General features: G+C 44.2%; 1 protein-coding gene across 5 annotated transcripts in view; it reads right to left on the bottom strand.

The window, feature by feature from the left end:
* Positions 1 to 553: 553 nt before the first annotated feature.
* The window catches only part of CSGALNACT1 (chondroitin sulfate N-acetylgalactosaminyltransferase 1), an 84,102-nt gene continuing 66,699 nt past the window's right edge, over positions 554 to 17,956 (bottom strand). For 2 of the 5 annotated variants that reach the window (XM_067556953.1, XM_067556952.1), the window contains exons 5-8: positions 13,340 to 13,518; positions 12,750 to 12,844; positions 8,959 to 9,040; positions 554 to 6,050 (exon numbers count right to left, since the gene is read on the bottom strand). In XM_067556953.1, the coding sequence (XP_067413054.1) occupies positions 5,767 to 6,050; positions 8,959 to 9,040; positions 12,750 to 12,844; positions 13,340 to 13,518 (640 nt within the window). In that variant the 3' untranslated portion in view covers positions 554 to 5,766. Of the gene's footprint in view, positions 6,065 to 8,958; positions 9,041 to 12,749; positions 12,845 to 13,339; positions 13,519 to 17,956 lie in introns of all 5 variants that reach the window. The other 3 variants (XM_067556954.1, XM_067556955.1, XM_067556956.1) reach the window with 3 other exon arrangements.

Genomic DNA, 17,956 nt, shown 5'->3' with positions numbered 1-17,956 from the left:
TCACACCCCTGTGCTCAATGAGTGACAGTGGGGGGAGGGGCAATATCAGTGACACAGCAGGATAGTAGAGACATCCTGGGGCAGATCCTCTGCTTCAAATCAACATGGCTTCACTGAAATTAGTGGAGCTAGGCTGCTGTACGCCAGCTGAGGATCTGGGCCTCCATGATGTTCTTCCTGTAGAATCTGCCTCCTCACAGGGTTTCTTACAGTGGGTAAATTGCAGCAGGAGCTGCTGGGTCTTGCTATGTTTTTGCTTCTCTTTGAGCTGAGTTTGATGAAGTGGTCAAGCTGTTTGGAGAGACAAATTGCTAGACACAATTCTTTTCCTACATGCCTTTACTGTCTATATACACCATGACTATGGATATGATTGTCACTTTGGTCCCACTGACATGGAATCTGTGAATTTTGCCATTTATTTCAGTTTGATTGTGAAAACAGCAAGAAGGCCTTGAAATGCACCATTCCTTCCCCATAAAACTGTTTAAATATTTTTATTTGTAAGAACTAGAAGTATATATACAAAATGAAGAAATTAAATAAACTCGCTAACATGTTTGCATTCACTCGTTGCTCACTTTGTTTACCGTCAATAGCTTAGCAACAGCAACTAAGGATGTTACATCATATGGCCTTCATCAAATTTCACACCTGAGAGTTATGCATCTTGTAAAAAAAGGTGTTATGGTGATTAATTGGAAATAAAACTAGGAAAACAACAGCAAACAAAAAAATGAGCAAAGTGGCAACATTAAGTGCTGAGCAGTACTCTAAAACATTCCATGAAAGCGAGGAACATTGTTTTGTGCGTCATGCAACAACATACCCGTTGATTTTACCAGCACGGCTACCTGTGATCAGCATCTTGAAAGTGCCACACATAAGCGAATGAGGCATTTAAAAATGGACAAAGATAGACCTTTTTAAAAAAAAGGCAGGAAATTGGTTCAGAGCTGTTTAATACCAAGACTGAGGAGTAGCTTTACAGGAGAAATGAAGTGTTCAAATTAACAGAAGCCTTCTCTGCAGCAAATATACCTCTGCATACTCAAAGCTGAGAGGGCTTCTATAGAACAAGGTAGGTGTGATACCAAGTGCAGATCAACTGAGAAAGCTTTGCCTATCCAGAGTATTTGACTGTCACATGGAAGGAAAAGTTCCCATCCTGTGAAGGAATTCTCATTGTGGCAGATGAGACTACTGATGTTGAAGACCAGTATGTACTTAACATTTTTTTGGTTACATTGTGAAGTTTTGGAAGCAGTCAATTTTAAAATGCCAGCAAAGCAAAATGACAAACTGTTGAAAAAAACATAATACCATTTGATCTCATCACTCTGTGATCAATGATACCATGTACATGGGGAAAGCTGGGGACTGAGGTTTGAAACCTTTGTTTTTAAATGCTGTACACCTTACCTGCATGGTACATGTGTTTAACCTTGTGGGCAGTCTGAGGAGGAAGATACTTTTGAAAGTAAATGAATTAGTTGTGGATGTAAAACTTGCTTTCCCTGACTGCCCTGCCCGAAAAGCCCAGTTCTGCATATTGCTAATGGAACGAGGGAAAAGAACGTCCATTCCACCAACCCCCTGTAATAACCAGGTGGAAAAGCTGGTTCAATGCAGCTCTCTATCACATTGAGCACACTGAGGAGTACCTTTCTTTTTTTACAGTGGAGAATGGTCGTAGCAGTTGTTCAAGAGATTGTTCATCTTTGCCAATCCTCAGCAGTTATTGGAGAGCTCCAGGCTTTAAAAGAGTTTGTACCCTGAATCATGAACACGCGTACAGTTTCTGAAGAGCCCACAGTTCATGCTCATCAAGTCAAGAATGTCATGCATGATCTTGCGTTGTGGGCATAAAGCTACTCTGAAACTTGCCAACACCTAGCATCAAAAACAGCACTCTTGGAAAGCTCAAAAAAAAAAAAAAGTCCCACATGCACACTGACGCACCCGCCTGCTTTCACCAACTTGCTGCCAGTTTCTTCAGGACAGCCCATGTATTTAAGCCAAATCAAGCAAAACATCTTGACGTGTGAGACCACGGTATTTAAAAATATACCACTGCTTGAAGCCCATATTCCAGCACAAGGAGAATATCAAGTTAACTGTGGAGCAGTTCAAGAATTGAGGAACCCAGGATGTTTTCCAGTTCTGGAGAAGCACGAGGGCCAGAGTCCGAGCCTCTGTCAGTAGTTGCCCTGTGATGCTTAGCGGTACCAGGCAACAGGCTGGACACCAACCACTCCTCCTCATCTCATAAAAATGTGCTTGGGGATAATAGACACCACATAAAAAATAATCAGTCCATGTATAACTTGTTCTACCAGAATTGCAACAGGTTGCAAAAGGGCCTTTATCAAAAAGAATGTTACTGGTTCTATAGTTTTTCATTATTTTTGTTTTGAAAAAAGATTGTACACTATGCATTTATAATTTCAGAATGGTTTTCTTTGACCAGGAAATGAAAACTATTGCATTTAGTGTTGTTTTGTTTCATGTAAATAGTAGGGTAATACTCCATGGTTAAATTGTTGCACATTTTTTGTTGCCATGACTCTGCTCTGATTTTGTACATTTGTTACCATGACTGTTCTGTGAATTTTGCCTAAATTTTACCATGACACAATTGTATCCATAACCATGGCCTTCTGGGGCAAGGGACACAGGTTTGGTGTCTAGTACAGTGACTCTACCTGCTAGCGGGACCCTCAGGATCAGTGTGGCTGCTGCTCCTTCGTTTTTGACATGGCGCTGCCCCTCATTGAAAGGGTCAGAGTGTCAGCTCCTTGGGATCAAGGACAGGCATGCCCAGCAGGAGGAAGGGCAGCGCTAGCATTGTAGGGTAAGTGTATTCGGTAGTGCATCTACCTGTAGCTTCCTCTGAGAAGCTGTTGCAGTTCTGTGTTGGGCCAGTTCTATGTCCGACGTGGGAGTGCAATGAACAAGGATGCTGTTATCTCTTCCTCCTTCCCCACCCAGCTTTACCTAACTTGGGCCAGCGCAATTGCCAGCTGCTATAATTAATCACAACTTCCAGAGTACACCGCAGTCTCTACGTGCTGGCTGCCTCACTTCTTCATTAATTCAGTGTCCTCATTCTCCAACACTTCTTCTGCATTAAGGGGGCAGTAAGCCAACACAGAGAGCAGCAGCGTAGTTGAACCAGTGTTTCTGCAGAAGGATTACAGCACAGACATTAAAAGCTCAGTTTGTAATGCCCTGAAAGGGGCTGGATGGAGACACTGACATGGCAAGGACAGATTAAGACTTAAAGGGGCTCAGATCCATCACAAACACAGGGCACAAGTGCGTAGGATTGCCAGGCAAATCACATTTTAGGGGACAGAAACGTGAGGCATGTCAACGAGGCACCTTATCTCAGACCCTGCACCTAGTCTCAAGGGAGTTTACGGGGACTGCAGCACCATCTGCCATGTACAAGGGGATGTGATTTAAATAAACCTGTTGATTTCTCTCCTATTGGTGCACTAGTTTATCATATCATCAGAAATTTGAAAACAGGATGTGTTAGGAGCTGGCCATGCAGAGTTAGGATGCTTAGAAAAAATTTTTGGTAGATCCTACAAAAGTTTCTTTGAAATTCTTCCTCTAAGCATTTTGGTGATTTACCTTTGTAAAATAGATATTTTTAGAATCCAGAGCCCTCCATCAGATATTTCTCAGCACATTTTTAAAGGCAGATGAGGTTCTAGGGCTAAACTATTTCAACAGCATCCCTTTAACTCAATGGGGCCTACAGTATAATCAAGTTGCGTGTTCTGAGATCTTGTCTCGCAGAACCTATTGCTCATTTCTGCCAAGTTTAAAAAAAAAAAAAAAAGAGCATGCTTTGTGTAACTAAAAATGGCAAGGAACACAAGGTAATTACAATAAGGTGTTTTCAGTGTGTCCCCTGCAAAAGAATTTCAAAGAGGTGCTAGGTAGTTGTCCTGCTGCACAATAGCCATACAAAGCCTGTTTTTAATCATGGTTACAGTGCTGTCTTACATTCGTCCTTCCCCAGCTTTCCAGACGGTAAATGCACAAATAACGACAATACAATTTTGTATCCCAATGGCTTGAAAGAATCTGAAATTATTGAACAATGAACTCAAGGTAGGAAAGCAAACAACTAGCCCATGCATCTGTTATTGGGTAATAATATCTAAAATGATGGAAGAAACAGTAGTCAGCACTCAAAGAAAATATTTTATGATAGCAAATAAGACGTTTTGACCAGTGCTGGATGCAACTGTCAAACAAAACTCTTAAAATTAAAAAGCAGATCAAGTTCTGGGAAGCACTTAGGAACACTGTCAGAGTATCAAGAATTAGAGGCTCCAATTAATCCTTCATAGAAATCTATTTCTTATAGCACTTTAAAAAAACAAAACAAAACACCCCACTGTGCATTAGGTAAAATGCTAGATTTGGTTTATACTGAATACTTTGGTATAAAGAGGAACTTCATTCATTTTTTAGCGTTCCAGAGGGGTAGCTGTGTTAGTCTGTATGCAGCAAAAACAATGAGAATTCTGTTAGTCTTTAAAGTGCTACAGAATTCTCGTTATTCATTTTTTAGAGTCCATCATTAAATCAGGATTGCAGATTATGTTCTTTTTTTTACTGGAATAGAAAAATTTCTCTTTCATTTCCAGTACGTGGGCCCTCCTTCTTCAGATAAGTGAATTTTCTTCACTGTGTCTCTAATAGAAACAAGGCATTGCATTTCAACCTGCTAACCAGTTTCAGGGCAGAGACCTGACTGGAGAGAGAAATGGATATATTTATGGAGCTATGTTCTAAATGGCAAACCATTTTCAAAATGTGCAGGAATGTTGTGTTAGTTCTCAGTAAGGCTTGAAGTAGGAAATTTACATATGCACAAAATAACTCACAAACAAGACAATGTTCAATTTAAAACAAACCAACCCAGATATTTAAAGTACTCTAGAACAACTGAACACATTGTATTAGACTAGTCTGGAAAAAGCTCCAAGCTATGGCTTTTCATTTTTGGTTTAAAGTACAGAGTGGAGTATAAAACCATGTTCCAGCATTTTGGAATTTCATATTTTCCTTAGATCTTTTAGCTTTCTGGCGTCTAGAAAGCCTTTTCTTAGACACAAACTAAATGTGAATGTGTCTCTAACTATGAAAGACAGGCCCAAATTTTCAAACATGACCCATGATTTTTGGATAGTCTATGTGAGCCACGTTTAAAGGAGTCTGTTTTTCAAAAAGCACAGAGGACTTGCCCTTTGAAAATCAGGCCCCTTTTAGGTGTCCCTAGGTGGACTCCTACAATTACTCCTCACTTTTGAAAACATAGGCTACCATAGGTGCAGTCCTGCCAACACTTATGTATGTGACCAACCCCACTGGAGTACAGGAAAGATGGCCATAAGTCTTGGCAGGATCAAGGCAGCTGTTGTCACACACTGATGTTTCAATGAAACACAAACAAACCCTGGGATAGGGCTCACGAGTATCAAACACAAGCTCCTGGTTTCTACCACCTTTTTTCTCACTCTGCCCTTGTCTTCTACTCCATGGCATAAGCCAGTGTGGGAAAGCAGGCTCAATGGCCTGTTCAAAAGCTCTGCTCAGGAAGAAAAAGTATGCAAGTATTTCCTTTTGTCTTCCTTTGGCTGCCAGCTCCATCCTTTCTGCTGCAGCTCTAGCTCCCTCATCTTCTCTTTCAGCAGCTAGAATTTTTTGAAAATACAAAAAAATTAGTTTTTGGTCCTGGCTTCATGTCTTTTTGCTGCTGGTTTTCTGCTTGCGCAGGTGAGCCTCAATCTCATGCCTGAAGACGAGCATCCCTAACTGGCCATGAGAAGCCTCGTTCATGGCTTTGGATTGCATGCACATCTTGTACTGTTCTGGGGCCAGCGTGTCCAGGCAGCGCTTTTCATGCCAGAGGTGGAAGAGGCCCCGGACAGGCGACCTGACCACAATAAGGTTGCTGTGAAGGTATTTGCGGTAGAGATGCACATCTTCTCCTCCCCAGCCTTTAATGTCCAGATCAAATCCACCTAGTGCAAAGAAACTTAGAAATAATTCATGCTAGAAATAGATGGTCTCTGCAGGAAACCTCATCTGGGAAAAAATCATCCCTCCTAGTAAGCCTAAAATGACCTAGACCCTTGAACACCAGTCTTACAAATGAGTAGTTACATGAACCATTTTCCTGACGGGGGAAAAAAAAAAATCACATAACGAAAGTGAGGTCAACAAAGAACAAGTTGACAGCCCTTCACAGTCTGATGCCTTCAGTACTCCTGGAATGTACATGGCAGTGGTTGTTTGAAGGACAAAAGGAAAGCAATGCAGTGCACGCTACAGCAATTTATGCTCTGCAACTACTGTAATGTTGAGATGTTCAATTTTAGGAACTTTTTGATTGTTATGAATGTCTCCATCCCCAATTAGTGTGTAAAACTGGGATTCTACTGTCTGTCTGACACCCCAGCTCTTCGCTGTGATCTGTCAACTTGGGCCCTCTTTGCAGTTAGATTAACTTCTGCAAATGCAATGAAATATAAAAAATTCCTAGATTTTTTTTAGAAGTCTGGTTCCCTTGAGCTGCACCCCCCTGCCCCCGCGCCACACCAAACTGCTTCATGTTTGCATCAAGCAGCACTCAAATTCATCTTCAGTTTCCTAAATGAGAGATCAACTTAAGGTTGCAATTGCATTTCCATTATAAGCCTTGACCTCTGCAAGCCTGGGGCAAAGCAAAGCAGGGTCAAAAAGCGAGTCAGCCATGGACGCCAAGAAAAAAATGACTGCCTGTGATTTGCATTTCTGACTTTCAAAAGCTCCTCTTGCAGTCAAGGGCAGAACATCCTCTGTGCAGGGCTGTTGAACAAGCTTCCCCACCTGGGCTGAACTATTGACCTTCAGAGTCCCCTGTAAGGTGCATCTGCTTGCGTGGGGTGCTTGGGAGGAGGGGGATTAGCTTTGTGCCGGGGAAGGGGGGAGATGTTTAGTTCTGCTAGCTGTCAGGTGGTGGGAAGGAAGCTTCTAATCAGTGTAACAGTATGTTAGAGCTGTGGTGAGCTGATGCCTTGCTATTTGTGCATAAATTCAAAGCAATATACTAAACAAATGAGTGGAGGAAGCCCTTTGAATCTAATGCTATTTTTTCTCTCCCCAGTCTCCTGCATTTTTATTTCCAGGTGCCTGCTCTCAGCCATTAAAATAGCCAGCAGATTGGAATGCCTGATTTGGCCCCAACTCTCCGATCGCCCAGTTCTGCCTCTGTTGCTGCTCCTGGGCTGTGGCATGTTCTCTGACCTTGCTGAGGGGGTTGCAGAGAGTGATTCTGGAAGGGCTGCCTGTAGGGCAGGCACAGTGCTCCCCCTCTCCCCTATACTCTGACAGCCAGGCTCTCAGGGAGTTCTGCTTCTTCGTGGTGGCTTTCAGAGTTGCTCTTGGTCCCAGAAGGAAGTGTCTGGAGCAACTGGAGCTTGGGCATCTCCTGAGACTTGAGTTTTTGGGGGCTGCTGATTCTCTAACCATCCTGCAGTCCATCCTGCAGTCTTGACGCCACCCAGCCCCTGCTGCTGTTTGGCACTTGGTAGATTTGGAGGTAAGGGGAGAGAAGAAAGATGAAAGGGGAAGAGTCCTGGGGTGGGGGTGTGGGGAGGAGCAGGAAGTAGACACCTCTCGCTGCCCTGGGGTAGGAGGGGGAGTGTTCACAGGCTTACGGTCCTGCCCTGTTCCACACGGACACGGCTAATGGGCTCTCTTGTCTCCTCTAACATCTCTGAGCCTGTCCCTGCTGGTTTCAGGATCAGGGTTTATAGGTGGGAGAGTTTATGAATTGGGTTTATGAATTGGGGTGGGAGACGAGAAGGGAAGGACTGGGAGAGCCCTGGACTCTGAAACGGGTCTGCACAATCAGAGCTGGGTGAGGACCCAGCTCCTCTCTCAGCACCAGCACTGGTTTCAGTTTGGTGACTGGGGCGTGTCTATAAGGAAAGCTCTGGGTTACTGGGTAGATGTGTTGCTTCTGAGTTTATGCCTTGAAGGCTGGAACCCGCACCTCTGAAACCAACAGAAGTCTTGCTGTTGCAGTTGCTGGATGAGGGATTTGTCCTCTGGGGCAGCTGGTGGTTGGCAGGGTAAAGTTAATGGTCTGACAGGCTGTGGGGTACCTGCTGTACATGCCTTCAACAGTGGGCCCATGGGCCATTCACAGGTATAAACACCATCTGTGTTCATTATAACAACTCTTTCTACCTTCACCTTCTCACCATCTGCGTCTGAATTCCCATCTGATGGAGATTGCACTGCTGTGGTCTAGGGCCAGGCACATTCCCTGAGTTCCACTATTCATTATAAGCAATTGACTGTGTTCTCCAGAAGCCACCCCCGCCCCCCACCTTAACCAAGCACTGGGAGCTCACGCTGACTGCAAAATGCAGAAAGGAGTGAGCTCAGGCACTGTTTCATCATTATCCGTCTTTGAAGATGTCAAGGCGGGAAGATCTGTGCTACCTAGTGAGATTTCTCCATCAACTAGTCTGTCCTCAGCTCTTCCAAATGCAAAGGCCTGAGGGACATTTTAAATAGAGTCTTCTTAAAGGAATATATTGGAAACAACTATTTCATCACAATACATTTCTGATGCCCAGTCTGAATTATCCCTGAATGCTGCAGCTGAACTTGTCTCCAGACTTAGCTGTGCCCAGTAGTTATTGGGCACAACCAAGGGTTGGCTGGGGAGCCCAACGGGCCCTGGAGTAGTTTAGGGTAGCCTTGGGGCTGCTCTAAATTGTGCTAACTGGCTGCAGTGCCCCCAGGGGCCCATATGGCAGTTAAGAATAGCCACAGTCCAGTAGTGGTCAGGCCACACCTCCTTCTAAGCGACTGCACTGGGAAAGAGAATCTGAGCCAGCAGCTCTAAAGCAGGTTTTTTTAAGTGCACATTCTTACCGATGTTGATAAAATCAGACCTGTACTGACATGTCATTCCAAAGCCAAAGTCTCTCCAGAATCCAGTTTCCTTTTTTATAACCTGGCAAAAAAGAAAAAAAAACCCAAAAGAATATTTATATGGGTGCACTAGTACTTGTAACGTGAGCAAAAGAGGAACTACAGGAAGGGGGCAGCCACCCTACTTCGTTATAGCCCACACTGCATTATACCCTATCAATGGATAAAGGCCTCATCCAGCTCTGACTTCAATAGTGGTAGATATCAGCTGAATGTTTCTGCTAAAATTAACTGCAAGAAATGTTATGATTAGTTATCAGAGTTAACATTCCATTGAGATGAATGGGAGCAGCCTATGCCTCTCAGACCTATTGTTTCAGGCTGGCTGACTACAGACTCAGGAAAATGTTGCGTCATGAGAGTCACCTTCTGAAGATTATCTTCATAACCAGGAAGGTTGTTATTCTAAATGACAGCTTAGTTTCCACAGAATCTGAATCTGTCTTGAACTGTATTAATACATCAAGTGAGCCAGTCTCACTCATGGGACAGGTGGGTGGCAACGTTTGATTACTGTTTACAAGAGTGCTACTTTAGCAAAACGACTTCAGGTTTCTTCTAAAACAACTGTACTAATGTGACACTGTTTACAAACACAATTTGACTGGTGGAACAGTAATTTAAAACCTCCTACAAATTGACATAAAAAATTAGGAAAGCAGGTGACATTTAAATATTATTTGAAATACAGCGGTGACCAGAAGTTAAGTTAAGGGTGTTATAGTGCTAGGCACTGTACAGACACATAGTAATATACAAGCCCCTGCGCCCAAGGAGGTTACAGTGTTCATTGATAAGACAGAGAAAAGAAGTACTATCATTCTGATTTTACAGATGGCAAATTGAGGCCCAATGAGATGAAGACCAAGATCTTCAAAAATTGGGCTCTAAAGTTATGATCCTAAGTCTGTATTGAGTTGTCTAAGTAAGTGACCTGATTTTTCTCAAGTGCTGAGCATCCAGCAGCACCCACTGACTTCAAGGGTGCTGCCAGGGGCTCAGTACTTTTCAAAAATCAGGCCACCTAAATATGGGTATAGGGTCCTAGCATTAGGCATAAATTTTTGAAAATCTTGGCCTAAGTGCCTTGCCCAAAGTTACATATGATATCTGTGATGGAACTGGGAATTAAACCCTGATCGCTAGACCCACTGCAGCGCATTGACCACCCTTCTGGCTCTTTTCACGTACCCATTGTCATTGCTAGCCTTTTCTCATTTCAGTCACGCTCCCTTTACTTTTCTGCCACTACTGCATCCATCTCTGAGCTCATTTTTTCTTCCCTTTTTAAAAGCCATACAGTGGAAGCCCATTAATAGGCACTAAGAAGCCATCTGTTAGGCCTGTGTTGTAACAGGAAATCTCTATCACAGTGGCTTTACAGAAAGTTATTTGTATGCATTAGCACGATAATTTCCCATTAGAACTAGCAGCTACAGCACAAATCAATGTCTTTCAAAGCTTTATGAAGGCTACTTTCTCAGCTGCACAAGCAGCGCCGTGGGCAGCCAACTGTGTTCTTGTTTTAATGGCACTGATCTGGAGGTTTGCCCAGGAAGAAATCTGGACTGAAAATATGATTAGCTAAATAAAAATTACATTGGCAATGTCCCGGTTTAAATCAAGAAGCTTCTCCAAGGCAGGCATCACATTTAACAATTCTGATATTAGCTATAAATATCTGTGCAGTCCTGACAGAGTGAGCAGTGGTGTTTACTTTAGTCTTATCATGACATTTTTGTTTCCTTTCCTATACAAACTGTTGACAAATTTGGGGTTCTCTGGTCAGTCTACAGCAGAAAGCTAAGAGCTAATAGGAATTCAGCAGTGGTATGAGGAAAGGTTTTGTTTGGAATAAACAGATCAAAGGATTTTGCAAGCTCTCATTTTAATAATAAAGAGGCTAGTTCACATGGAATGCTTTCAAGAGTCTGTTGTCTGTATATCTGATCCCACAGTAAACGAAGAAAACGCTTTTTCCTGTTCACCATACAAATAGTCTGCTTTGTAAATAAGCCCCATTTGGTATTTTTTTCCTCATCTGATAGGAGTGTCTCCTGATTCTATATGAGATGAATGTGGCCAGCCACTTTAGAACGTGTCTGACAGGTTAAGTCTGGTAATAGTGGGACAGGCTTTTTAAACACCTGAGGTGGAATTTGCAGAAGGCAAAGTTAATGGGCCTTGTGCTCCTAAATTACTTAGGCCCAGTTTTGGGAAGGTGTTGCTGCCTGCAAAATCTCATTGCATTGATGGGATTTAGGCTTGTGAGTACTTAAGTCATGTTTGAAAAATGAGATTTAGGCTCCTAAATCCACTAGGCAGTGCAACACCAAGTGTAGCAACGCCTACATACCTTCACAAATCTGGCCTTTAGGCCCTTTTGAAAAATCCCACTTTATAACTCTGGTGGGGCTCTTATTGATACAACACTTCAAATAATTACTGTATGAGAGCAGGCACTGGGGAGGCCACACTGAACCCTGACACAGAGGTGGGAGGAGCTCTGGCAATCAGGAGTGGCCTCTGTGGTCATCTGTGGTCAGAAACGACCTGTGCAGAGGAGCACCTCTGGCCCCAGGACTCATTAATTCCTAGTTTCTACAACTCTGAGCCTTTATGAGCACTGGGGGTTGCCTTAGGCCGGTGCCAAGGTGCGTGGGCCCAAGGGTGGAGATCCAGTAGGGTAAGCAGGGTCTTTAAGAGAAGCAGGAGTGCAGTGACTTTGTATATAAATAGAGCAAATTCTCAAGCACCTGCTTTAACATCAGCACACAGCAGAGCAAGAGCACAAAGGAGACAGACCCGCTGCTGCCTGACTCCACACCAGTGCTGCAAAGCAACATTTCTACCCTGAGCAAAGTGTGTAGAGGGGATTCACTCTGACCCCTGCACTCTGCTCCTTCCCAAATTATCTTCCCTTTGACTCACCAGGGCCGCTTTGCCTTAACTAACACTGCATGCCTAACTACAGCATTTTGAAATAGCAACTCATCCTTATTCATAGATCCATGGGGCTGGATTGAAGTCAATGGCGCTACAGTGATTTACACCTGTGGAGGTTCTAGTCCATACATTTTAAGGGGAAAAGGAACCATTAGGATCACACCTATTCTGACCTCCTGCATAACCACACAGCCTCACCCAGTGATTGTTGCACTGAGTCCAACATCTTGTGGTTGAGCTAGAGCCTAGCTTTTAAAAAGCCATCCAATTTCAATTCAAACCTCAAGTGATGGAGAATCCACACTATAGCCCTGGGGAATCTGTTCCAATGATTAATTACCTTCCTGCACCATCAGTCCGAGGAGCTCTAAACCCTTTATGGACCTCATTTGGCGTCACAAAACACGAGGTCGAGGAAGTCTTATTTCCTTAGACAGACGAGGAAGCTAAGGCAATGATGGGTTTCATGAGCTCCAGAGCAGTACATTCCCTGAAGTGGAATTTAGCTGACATAACGTAGCTTCTGGCAGACAAACAGGCTGCATTTAAAATTCTTCATTTACAAATGTAAATGTCAAATATCCTTTAAGCTAAAGCTGTACTCTAAGCTGCTTGAGTGTGAAGCATTGCCATGCAACGCACTGGACACAGTAAGTTACGTATTCTCCACACCGCATCTCAATGGACACAGGATAGTGAAATTCTTTTCACAAGCACGGACGTCTTCCTGAAGGGGAAGTCTTATGCATGGTTAAAAGCATGCATTTTTAGAGCCAGTTACTTACCAGCTGCTGTTCTAAGGGTGGAATGGAACCATGGTGCCCATAAATTATACCTGGGTTATACTGGCTGAAAAGAACTGGGTAAAATACTTTCTTCCCTAGAAATCACAATGGATTAAAAAAGAAAGTTATTACTGATAAATTGTTAGATTAAACTTGAGCTTCTTTCTGATACTGGAAACAGACATGGGGCTTGATCCAAATGATATTCAAGTCCATAGAAAGACATCCATTGCCTTCCCTGGGTTTTAAATAAGGCCCACAGACCCAGAGTGTTGTGGTTTGGATGGAGAATGTGAATATGGGGATGTAGTTGGACAAAATGACCTGGATGGGCTCCAGAAAACCAGGTGACAAAGGCAATAATTCAAATCATAGTGGAAGCTGACAATTTGTTTTTCTTTACACTCTGTTTAAAATGTGACAAGCAACAATATAAATCTTTACTCTTATGCAAGCCTGAGGTGATCTAAATGTCAAGAATGCCTTACAATAGCTTGCTTACCCATCTGAAAGAAGGAACAAATTGATGAAGATTATTATACAATAAAGAGAAGTGTGTTTAAAGGAGTAAATGTCCTGGGGAGCCATACCTGGCTGTGTGTTCAATCTACAGGTGTTCAGGAATTCGGCTGTGAAGTATATATCTACATCACAAAAAAAGAGAACGACGTTGTTTCCTTTCCAAACTCGAGCACCTATGTCTAATCCTTTCCCTCTTGAAAATTCTTCATTCAGCTGGATAAAGGTGAAATTCTTGAAGTTAGCTGATCTAGAAGGAGCAGTAGTATGTGAGACGTGGTTTAAGAGACAAAAGGGGTAGTAAACTCCATTAATGTCATTGTAGTTACTGAACGACATTTTAAAGAAATAGGGGTTATACTTCCATGACACACTAAGGAATATGGGAAGGGAATCTGTAACTCTGATCTTACACTTAGAATGCCTTTTGTAATATTTCTGGGTTAATAATATCCATAAACTGTGAAGGAAGCCAGAAAACAGCAGTAAGCGATGAGTTCTAGCCCATTTTTAATAAAACAATCATTTAGCTATTTTATATGTCTAATTTGTACATTTAAAAACTAATTGTTTAAAGAGATATTCTCTCATATTTTTAGAGATACCATGGTATTTGCATTAATCTTCTTTAAGTACCATTGCCTAAAATCAAATAAAATATACAGAGCTGGATTAAAAAACTCACAAAAGAATATGCTCCAAAGCTCATGAAAGTCATTGGGAGTCCTTGCACTGCTGTCCATGGATCTGGATCAGGTTTTGGATTAACACAGCACTTTTACATACTCTGTATTCCTTAAAATTGCTCCCAGCTTAAATCCAACCATCTTGAGAAACCTAGCATGGATTTAGCATTTGTGGTCCGATAGCCCTTGGCTTAGTACAGAAAAACAGATTATTTCAACAGTTTGCATGTGAAAAAGAGGACAGGTGTGTGATGGGCAAACAGAGAGCTCGGTAATAAGTGCTTAGCCAAGGATAATAATGCTGAGAGACTAAGGCCAGGTCTACACTTACCTGAAAATTCGGCGGCAGTCGACGGGAATTACACAAGCTACGCAGACAAAAAACAGTTATTAACCTTCCGTAACTGTTGTTCTTCGAGATGTGTTGCTCATGTCCATTCCAAGTAGGTGTGTGCACGTCACATGCACAGTCCAACGGAAAGTTTTCTCCTAGTGGTACCCATACTGTTGGCTTTGGAGCCCCATGGAGTCGCGCCTCCATGGTACCCTATTATAGGACTCTGCCAGCCCTCCACTGCTTCAGTTCCTTCTTGCCTGCTGGCTCTGACAGAGAGGCAGGCAGGTGGTCTTGGAATGTACATGAGCAACACATCTTGAAGAACAACAGTTACACAAGGCTAGTAACCATTTTTTCTTCTTCGAGTGCTTGCTCATGTCGATTCCAAGTAGGCAACTCCCAACCCAGACCATAGAAGGAAGGGTCGGAGCCCAAAGACCCTCTGATTGCAGCACTATTCTACTGAAAGCAGCAGCATCTCTGGCCTGCTGGGTAATAGCATAGTGGGCTGCAAAGGTGTGAACTGAGGACCACATTGCCACCCTACAGATGTTCTGGACTGGCACATGGGCCAGGAATACTGTGGAGGACACTTGAGCTCTCATGGAATGGGCCGTTATCGCCCGGGTGGGTATGTTTGCCAAGTCATAACATACCTTGATACAAGAAGTGATCCAAGATGAAATACATTGGGAAAATACTGATAGCCCTTTCATTCTGTCTGCAACTGCTACAAATAGCTGAGTTGTTCTTCTGAATGATTTGTTTTTCTCAATGTAGAAGGCCAAGGCCCCCCTGACATTAAATGAATGCAGCCTACGCTCCCTACTAATAGCATGTGGTTTTGGGAAGAAAACCAGGAGGAACATGTCCTGGTTTGCATGGAAATGAAAAAACACCTTCGGTAGGAATACTGGATGAGGGCAAAGCTGGACCTTATCTTTGAAGAAGGTCGTATACAGAGGTTCTGACATAACCTGGAAGAGGTTATGGTTACGAAAAAGGTCACTTTCCAGGATAGGAAGAGAAATGAGCAGGTCGCTAGAGGCTCAAACAGAGGCCCCGTCAGCCTTGAGAGAATGAGGCTGAGGTCTCATTGGGCAACCAGTGAACGTGTTGATGGGTACAGCCTGTCCAATCCTTTCAGGAAACACGCAACCAAGGGGTTAGTGAAGACCAAGCGTCCGGATGCCCCGGATGGAATGCAGAAACAGCAGCCATATGGACCTTAACTGATGACCCTGATATGCCCTGTTGTTTCAGGTACAGTAAATAATCCAAAATTGATGGAATTGACGCCAGCATGGGTTGGATATCCTTCTGATCCATGGGGTTCAGCCATGGAGCTTCCATGCTGTAAAGTGTAGCGATTTGAGTTTGGGGTGCTGCAAGGTGCCATGTTTCTGGGTGATCATGTCCGGAAGCAGAGGTAGAGTGATAGACACGTCCACTGAGAAATCGAGGTCTGTAGTAAACCAGTACTGGTGAGGCCAAGCAGACGCTATCAGAATCACCACAGAATCCTCCTGCCTAATCTTTACCAGAACCCTGTGGATGAGAGGGGTCGGAGGGAAGGCGAAAAACAGTTGGCCCGTCCATGGGATGAAAAAGGTATATGTGCTGGACTCAGGGAGTTGGTTCTGGAAGGAGCAGAACTGCAGGCACTTGCTGTTGAGTTTTGTGGTGAATAAGTTCACACGGGGAATACTGCTCAACATGTCTGGACGGATCGACCGCTCATGGGTAAAGAAGGACCTGCTGAGGTTGTTGGCCAATATATCCTGAATCCCAGGCAGATACGATGCCTCCAGGTGTATCAAATGAGCGATGCAGAAATTCCACAGTCTGAGGGCTTCCTGGCACAGGGAGAGGAACGAGTGCCACCCTGTCTGTTTATATAGAACATTGCTGTTGTATTGTCTGTTAGGACCGATACTACTTTGCACTCCAGGTGACTTTGGAAGGCCTGACATGCCAGATGCACTGGTCTCAACTCTCTCACATTGATATGAAGTGAAAGTTCTGCTTGGGACCAGAGGCCTTGGGTCTTGAGGTCCCCCAGATGAGCTCCCCAACCTATCACTGATGTATCAGTTACCAGACATAGCGAGGGACGGGGTGGTGAGAAGGGGACTCCTGCGCATACAATGCGAGGATTGCACTACCAAACTAGGGTCTCTAGAACTGAGGGGGGAAGCGAGACCACCTTGTCTATGTCGTCCTGAGCAGGGTGGTAAATTGAGGCCAGTCATGTTTGCATGCATGCTCTGGTGAAGACTGGACAGCAGCAGAGTCTTCATCCCCCATGGCAGATGAACCCTTCAGGTCAACAGCAATGATGGCCATACAGCTGAAGGTGAAGTACTAATAGTTAAGAAAACAACTTCAGTCACTGCGCTTCTGTCCCCCCTGCCCCAAGGTGGCGAAGTATTTAGGGACATACAATCCAATATGGCACGTGTCAGGGGATTGTCGCAACAGACCTTTGCTGTCTAGGCGAACTAATGATGATGATGATGAGTCATGCTTGCAGTGGCCTGAGTCGTAGCCTTGCATGCCATACAACGTAGGTGCAGGCTGCCATTTGGTCCAGCAGCTTTAGGCAATTCTGAGCTGTTGTCTGAGGGTGGCACCTTAAGTCCTCTATTATGCCCTCCAGGGCCAGGAAACAAGAGGGACACCCTGGCCTGTGCAGAGTCCAGCACCGCCCCGATGAACTCTAATCTCTGGGCGGGTGTGACCAATGATTTCTGCTCGTTGAGCACAACGCCCAACCTGCCGAAGGTAATCCATATCAGACTCACCTCTGCCTCCACCTGTGTCCTTGACCAATCAGTCATCTACAGTAGGGGTATACTTGTATTCCTGTCTTTCTCAGAAAGGCCATGACCACCGAAACACACTTGGTGAATACCTGGGGGGCCGTGGAAAGTCTGAAGGGAAACACCGTGAACTGGTAGTGGGCCTGATTGACGACAAAACGGAGGAACCTCCTGTGGCTTGGGTAGATAGCCACATGGAAGTAAGCCTCCTTTAGGTTGAGGGCGGCATACCAATCTCCCATATCCAGGGAGCGAATGATGAGGGCTAGAGATATCATGTGGAACCTCAGTTTCTTCATGAATCTGTTTAGGTTCTGCAGGTTGAGGATGGGATGAAGGCCTCCCTTGGCTTTTGGAAGTAGGACATTGCAGGAGTAGAATCCTTTTCCACTTAATTCCTGAGGCACCTCTTCCACTGCTCCCACTCTGAGAAGCACTTGCACCTCTTGTTCAAGTAGTTACTTGTGAGAGGGGTCCCTGAAGAGGGATCGGAGGGTGGGAATGTGGGTGAGGTGAAAATTGGAGCGAATATCCCAGTTTCACCATGCGCAGAACCCATTGATCTGACATGATCTGGGACCATGCATGGCAGAAGCGGAATAGATAATCTGAAAACAAAAGGAAGGGTGGATCTGGAATCATGACTGGTGTGCTGCCCTCGGGTGCACCCTCAAAAGTTTTGCTTAGGGCTGGGGGGTTGCCTTGTTTGACCAGAGCCCTGGCTGGAGGATTGAGGTGGCCTCCTTCTATTGTTCCTGCCTCTCCGATGGTTAGAATCCTGCCTCTGCTGACTCTGATAAAAATGTGGCATGGGCTGTGACTTGAACAGCTTTCTCTGGGTCG

The sequence above is a fragment of the Emydura macquarii genome, unplaced genomic scaffold, assembly GCF_026122565.2.
Source record: "Emydura macquarii macquarii isolate MOO-44397 ecotype Brisbane River unplaced genomic scaffold, CSIRO-AGI_Emac_v2 contig_1790, whole genome shotgun sequence".
In the NCBI taxonomy this organism is placed as follows: Eukaryota; Metazoa; Chordata; order Testudines; family Chelidae; genus Emydura; species Emydura macquarii.
This window is presented reverse-complemented; position numbering and strand designations above follow the sequence as displayed.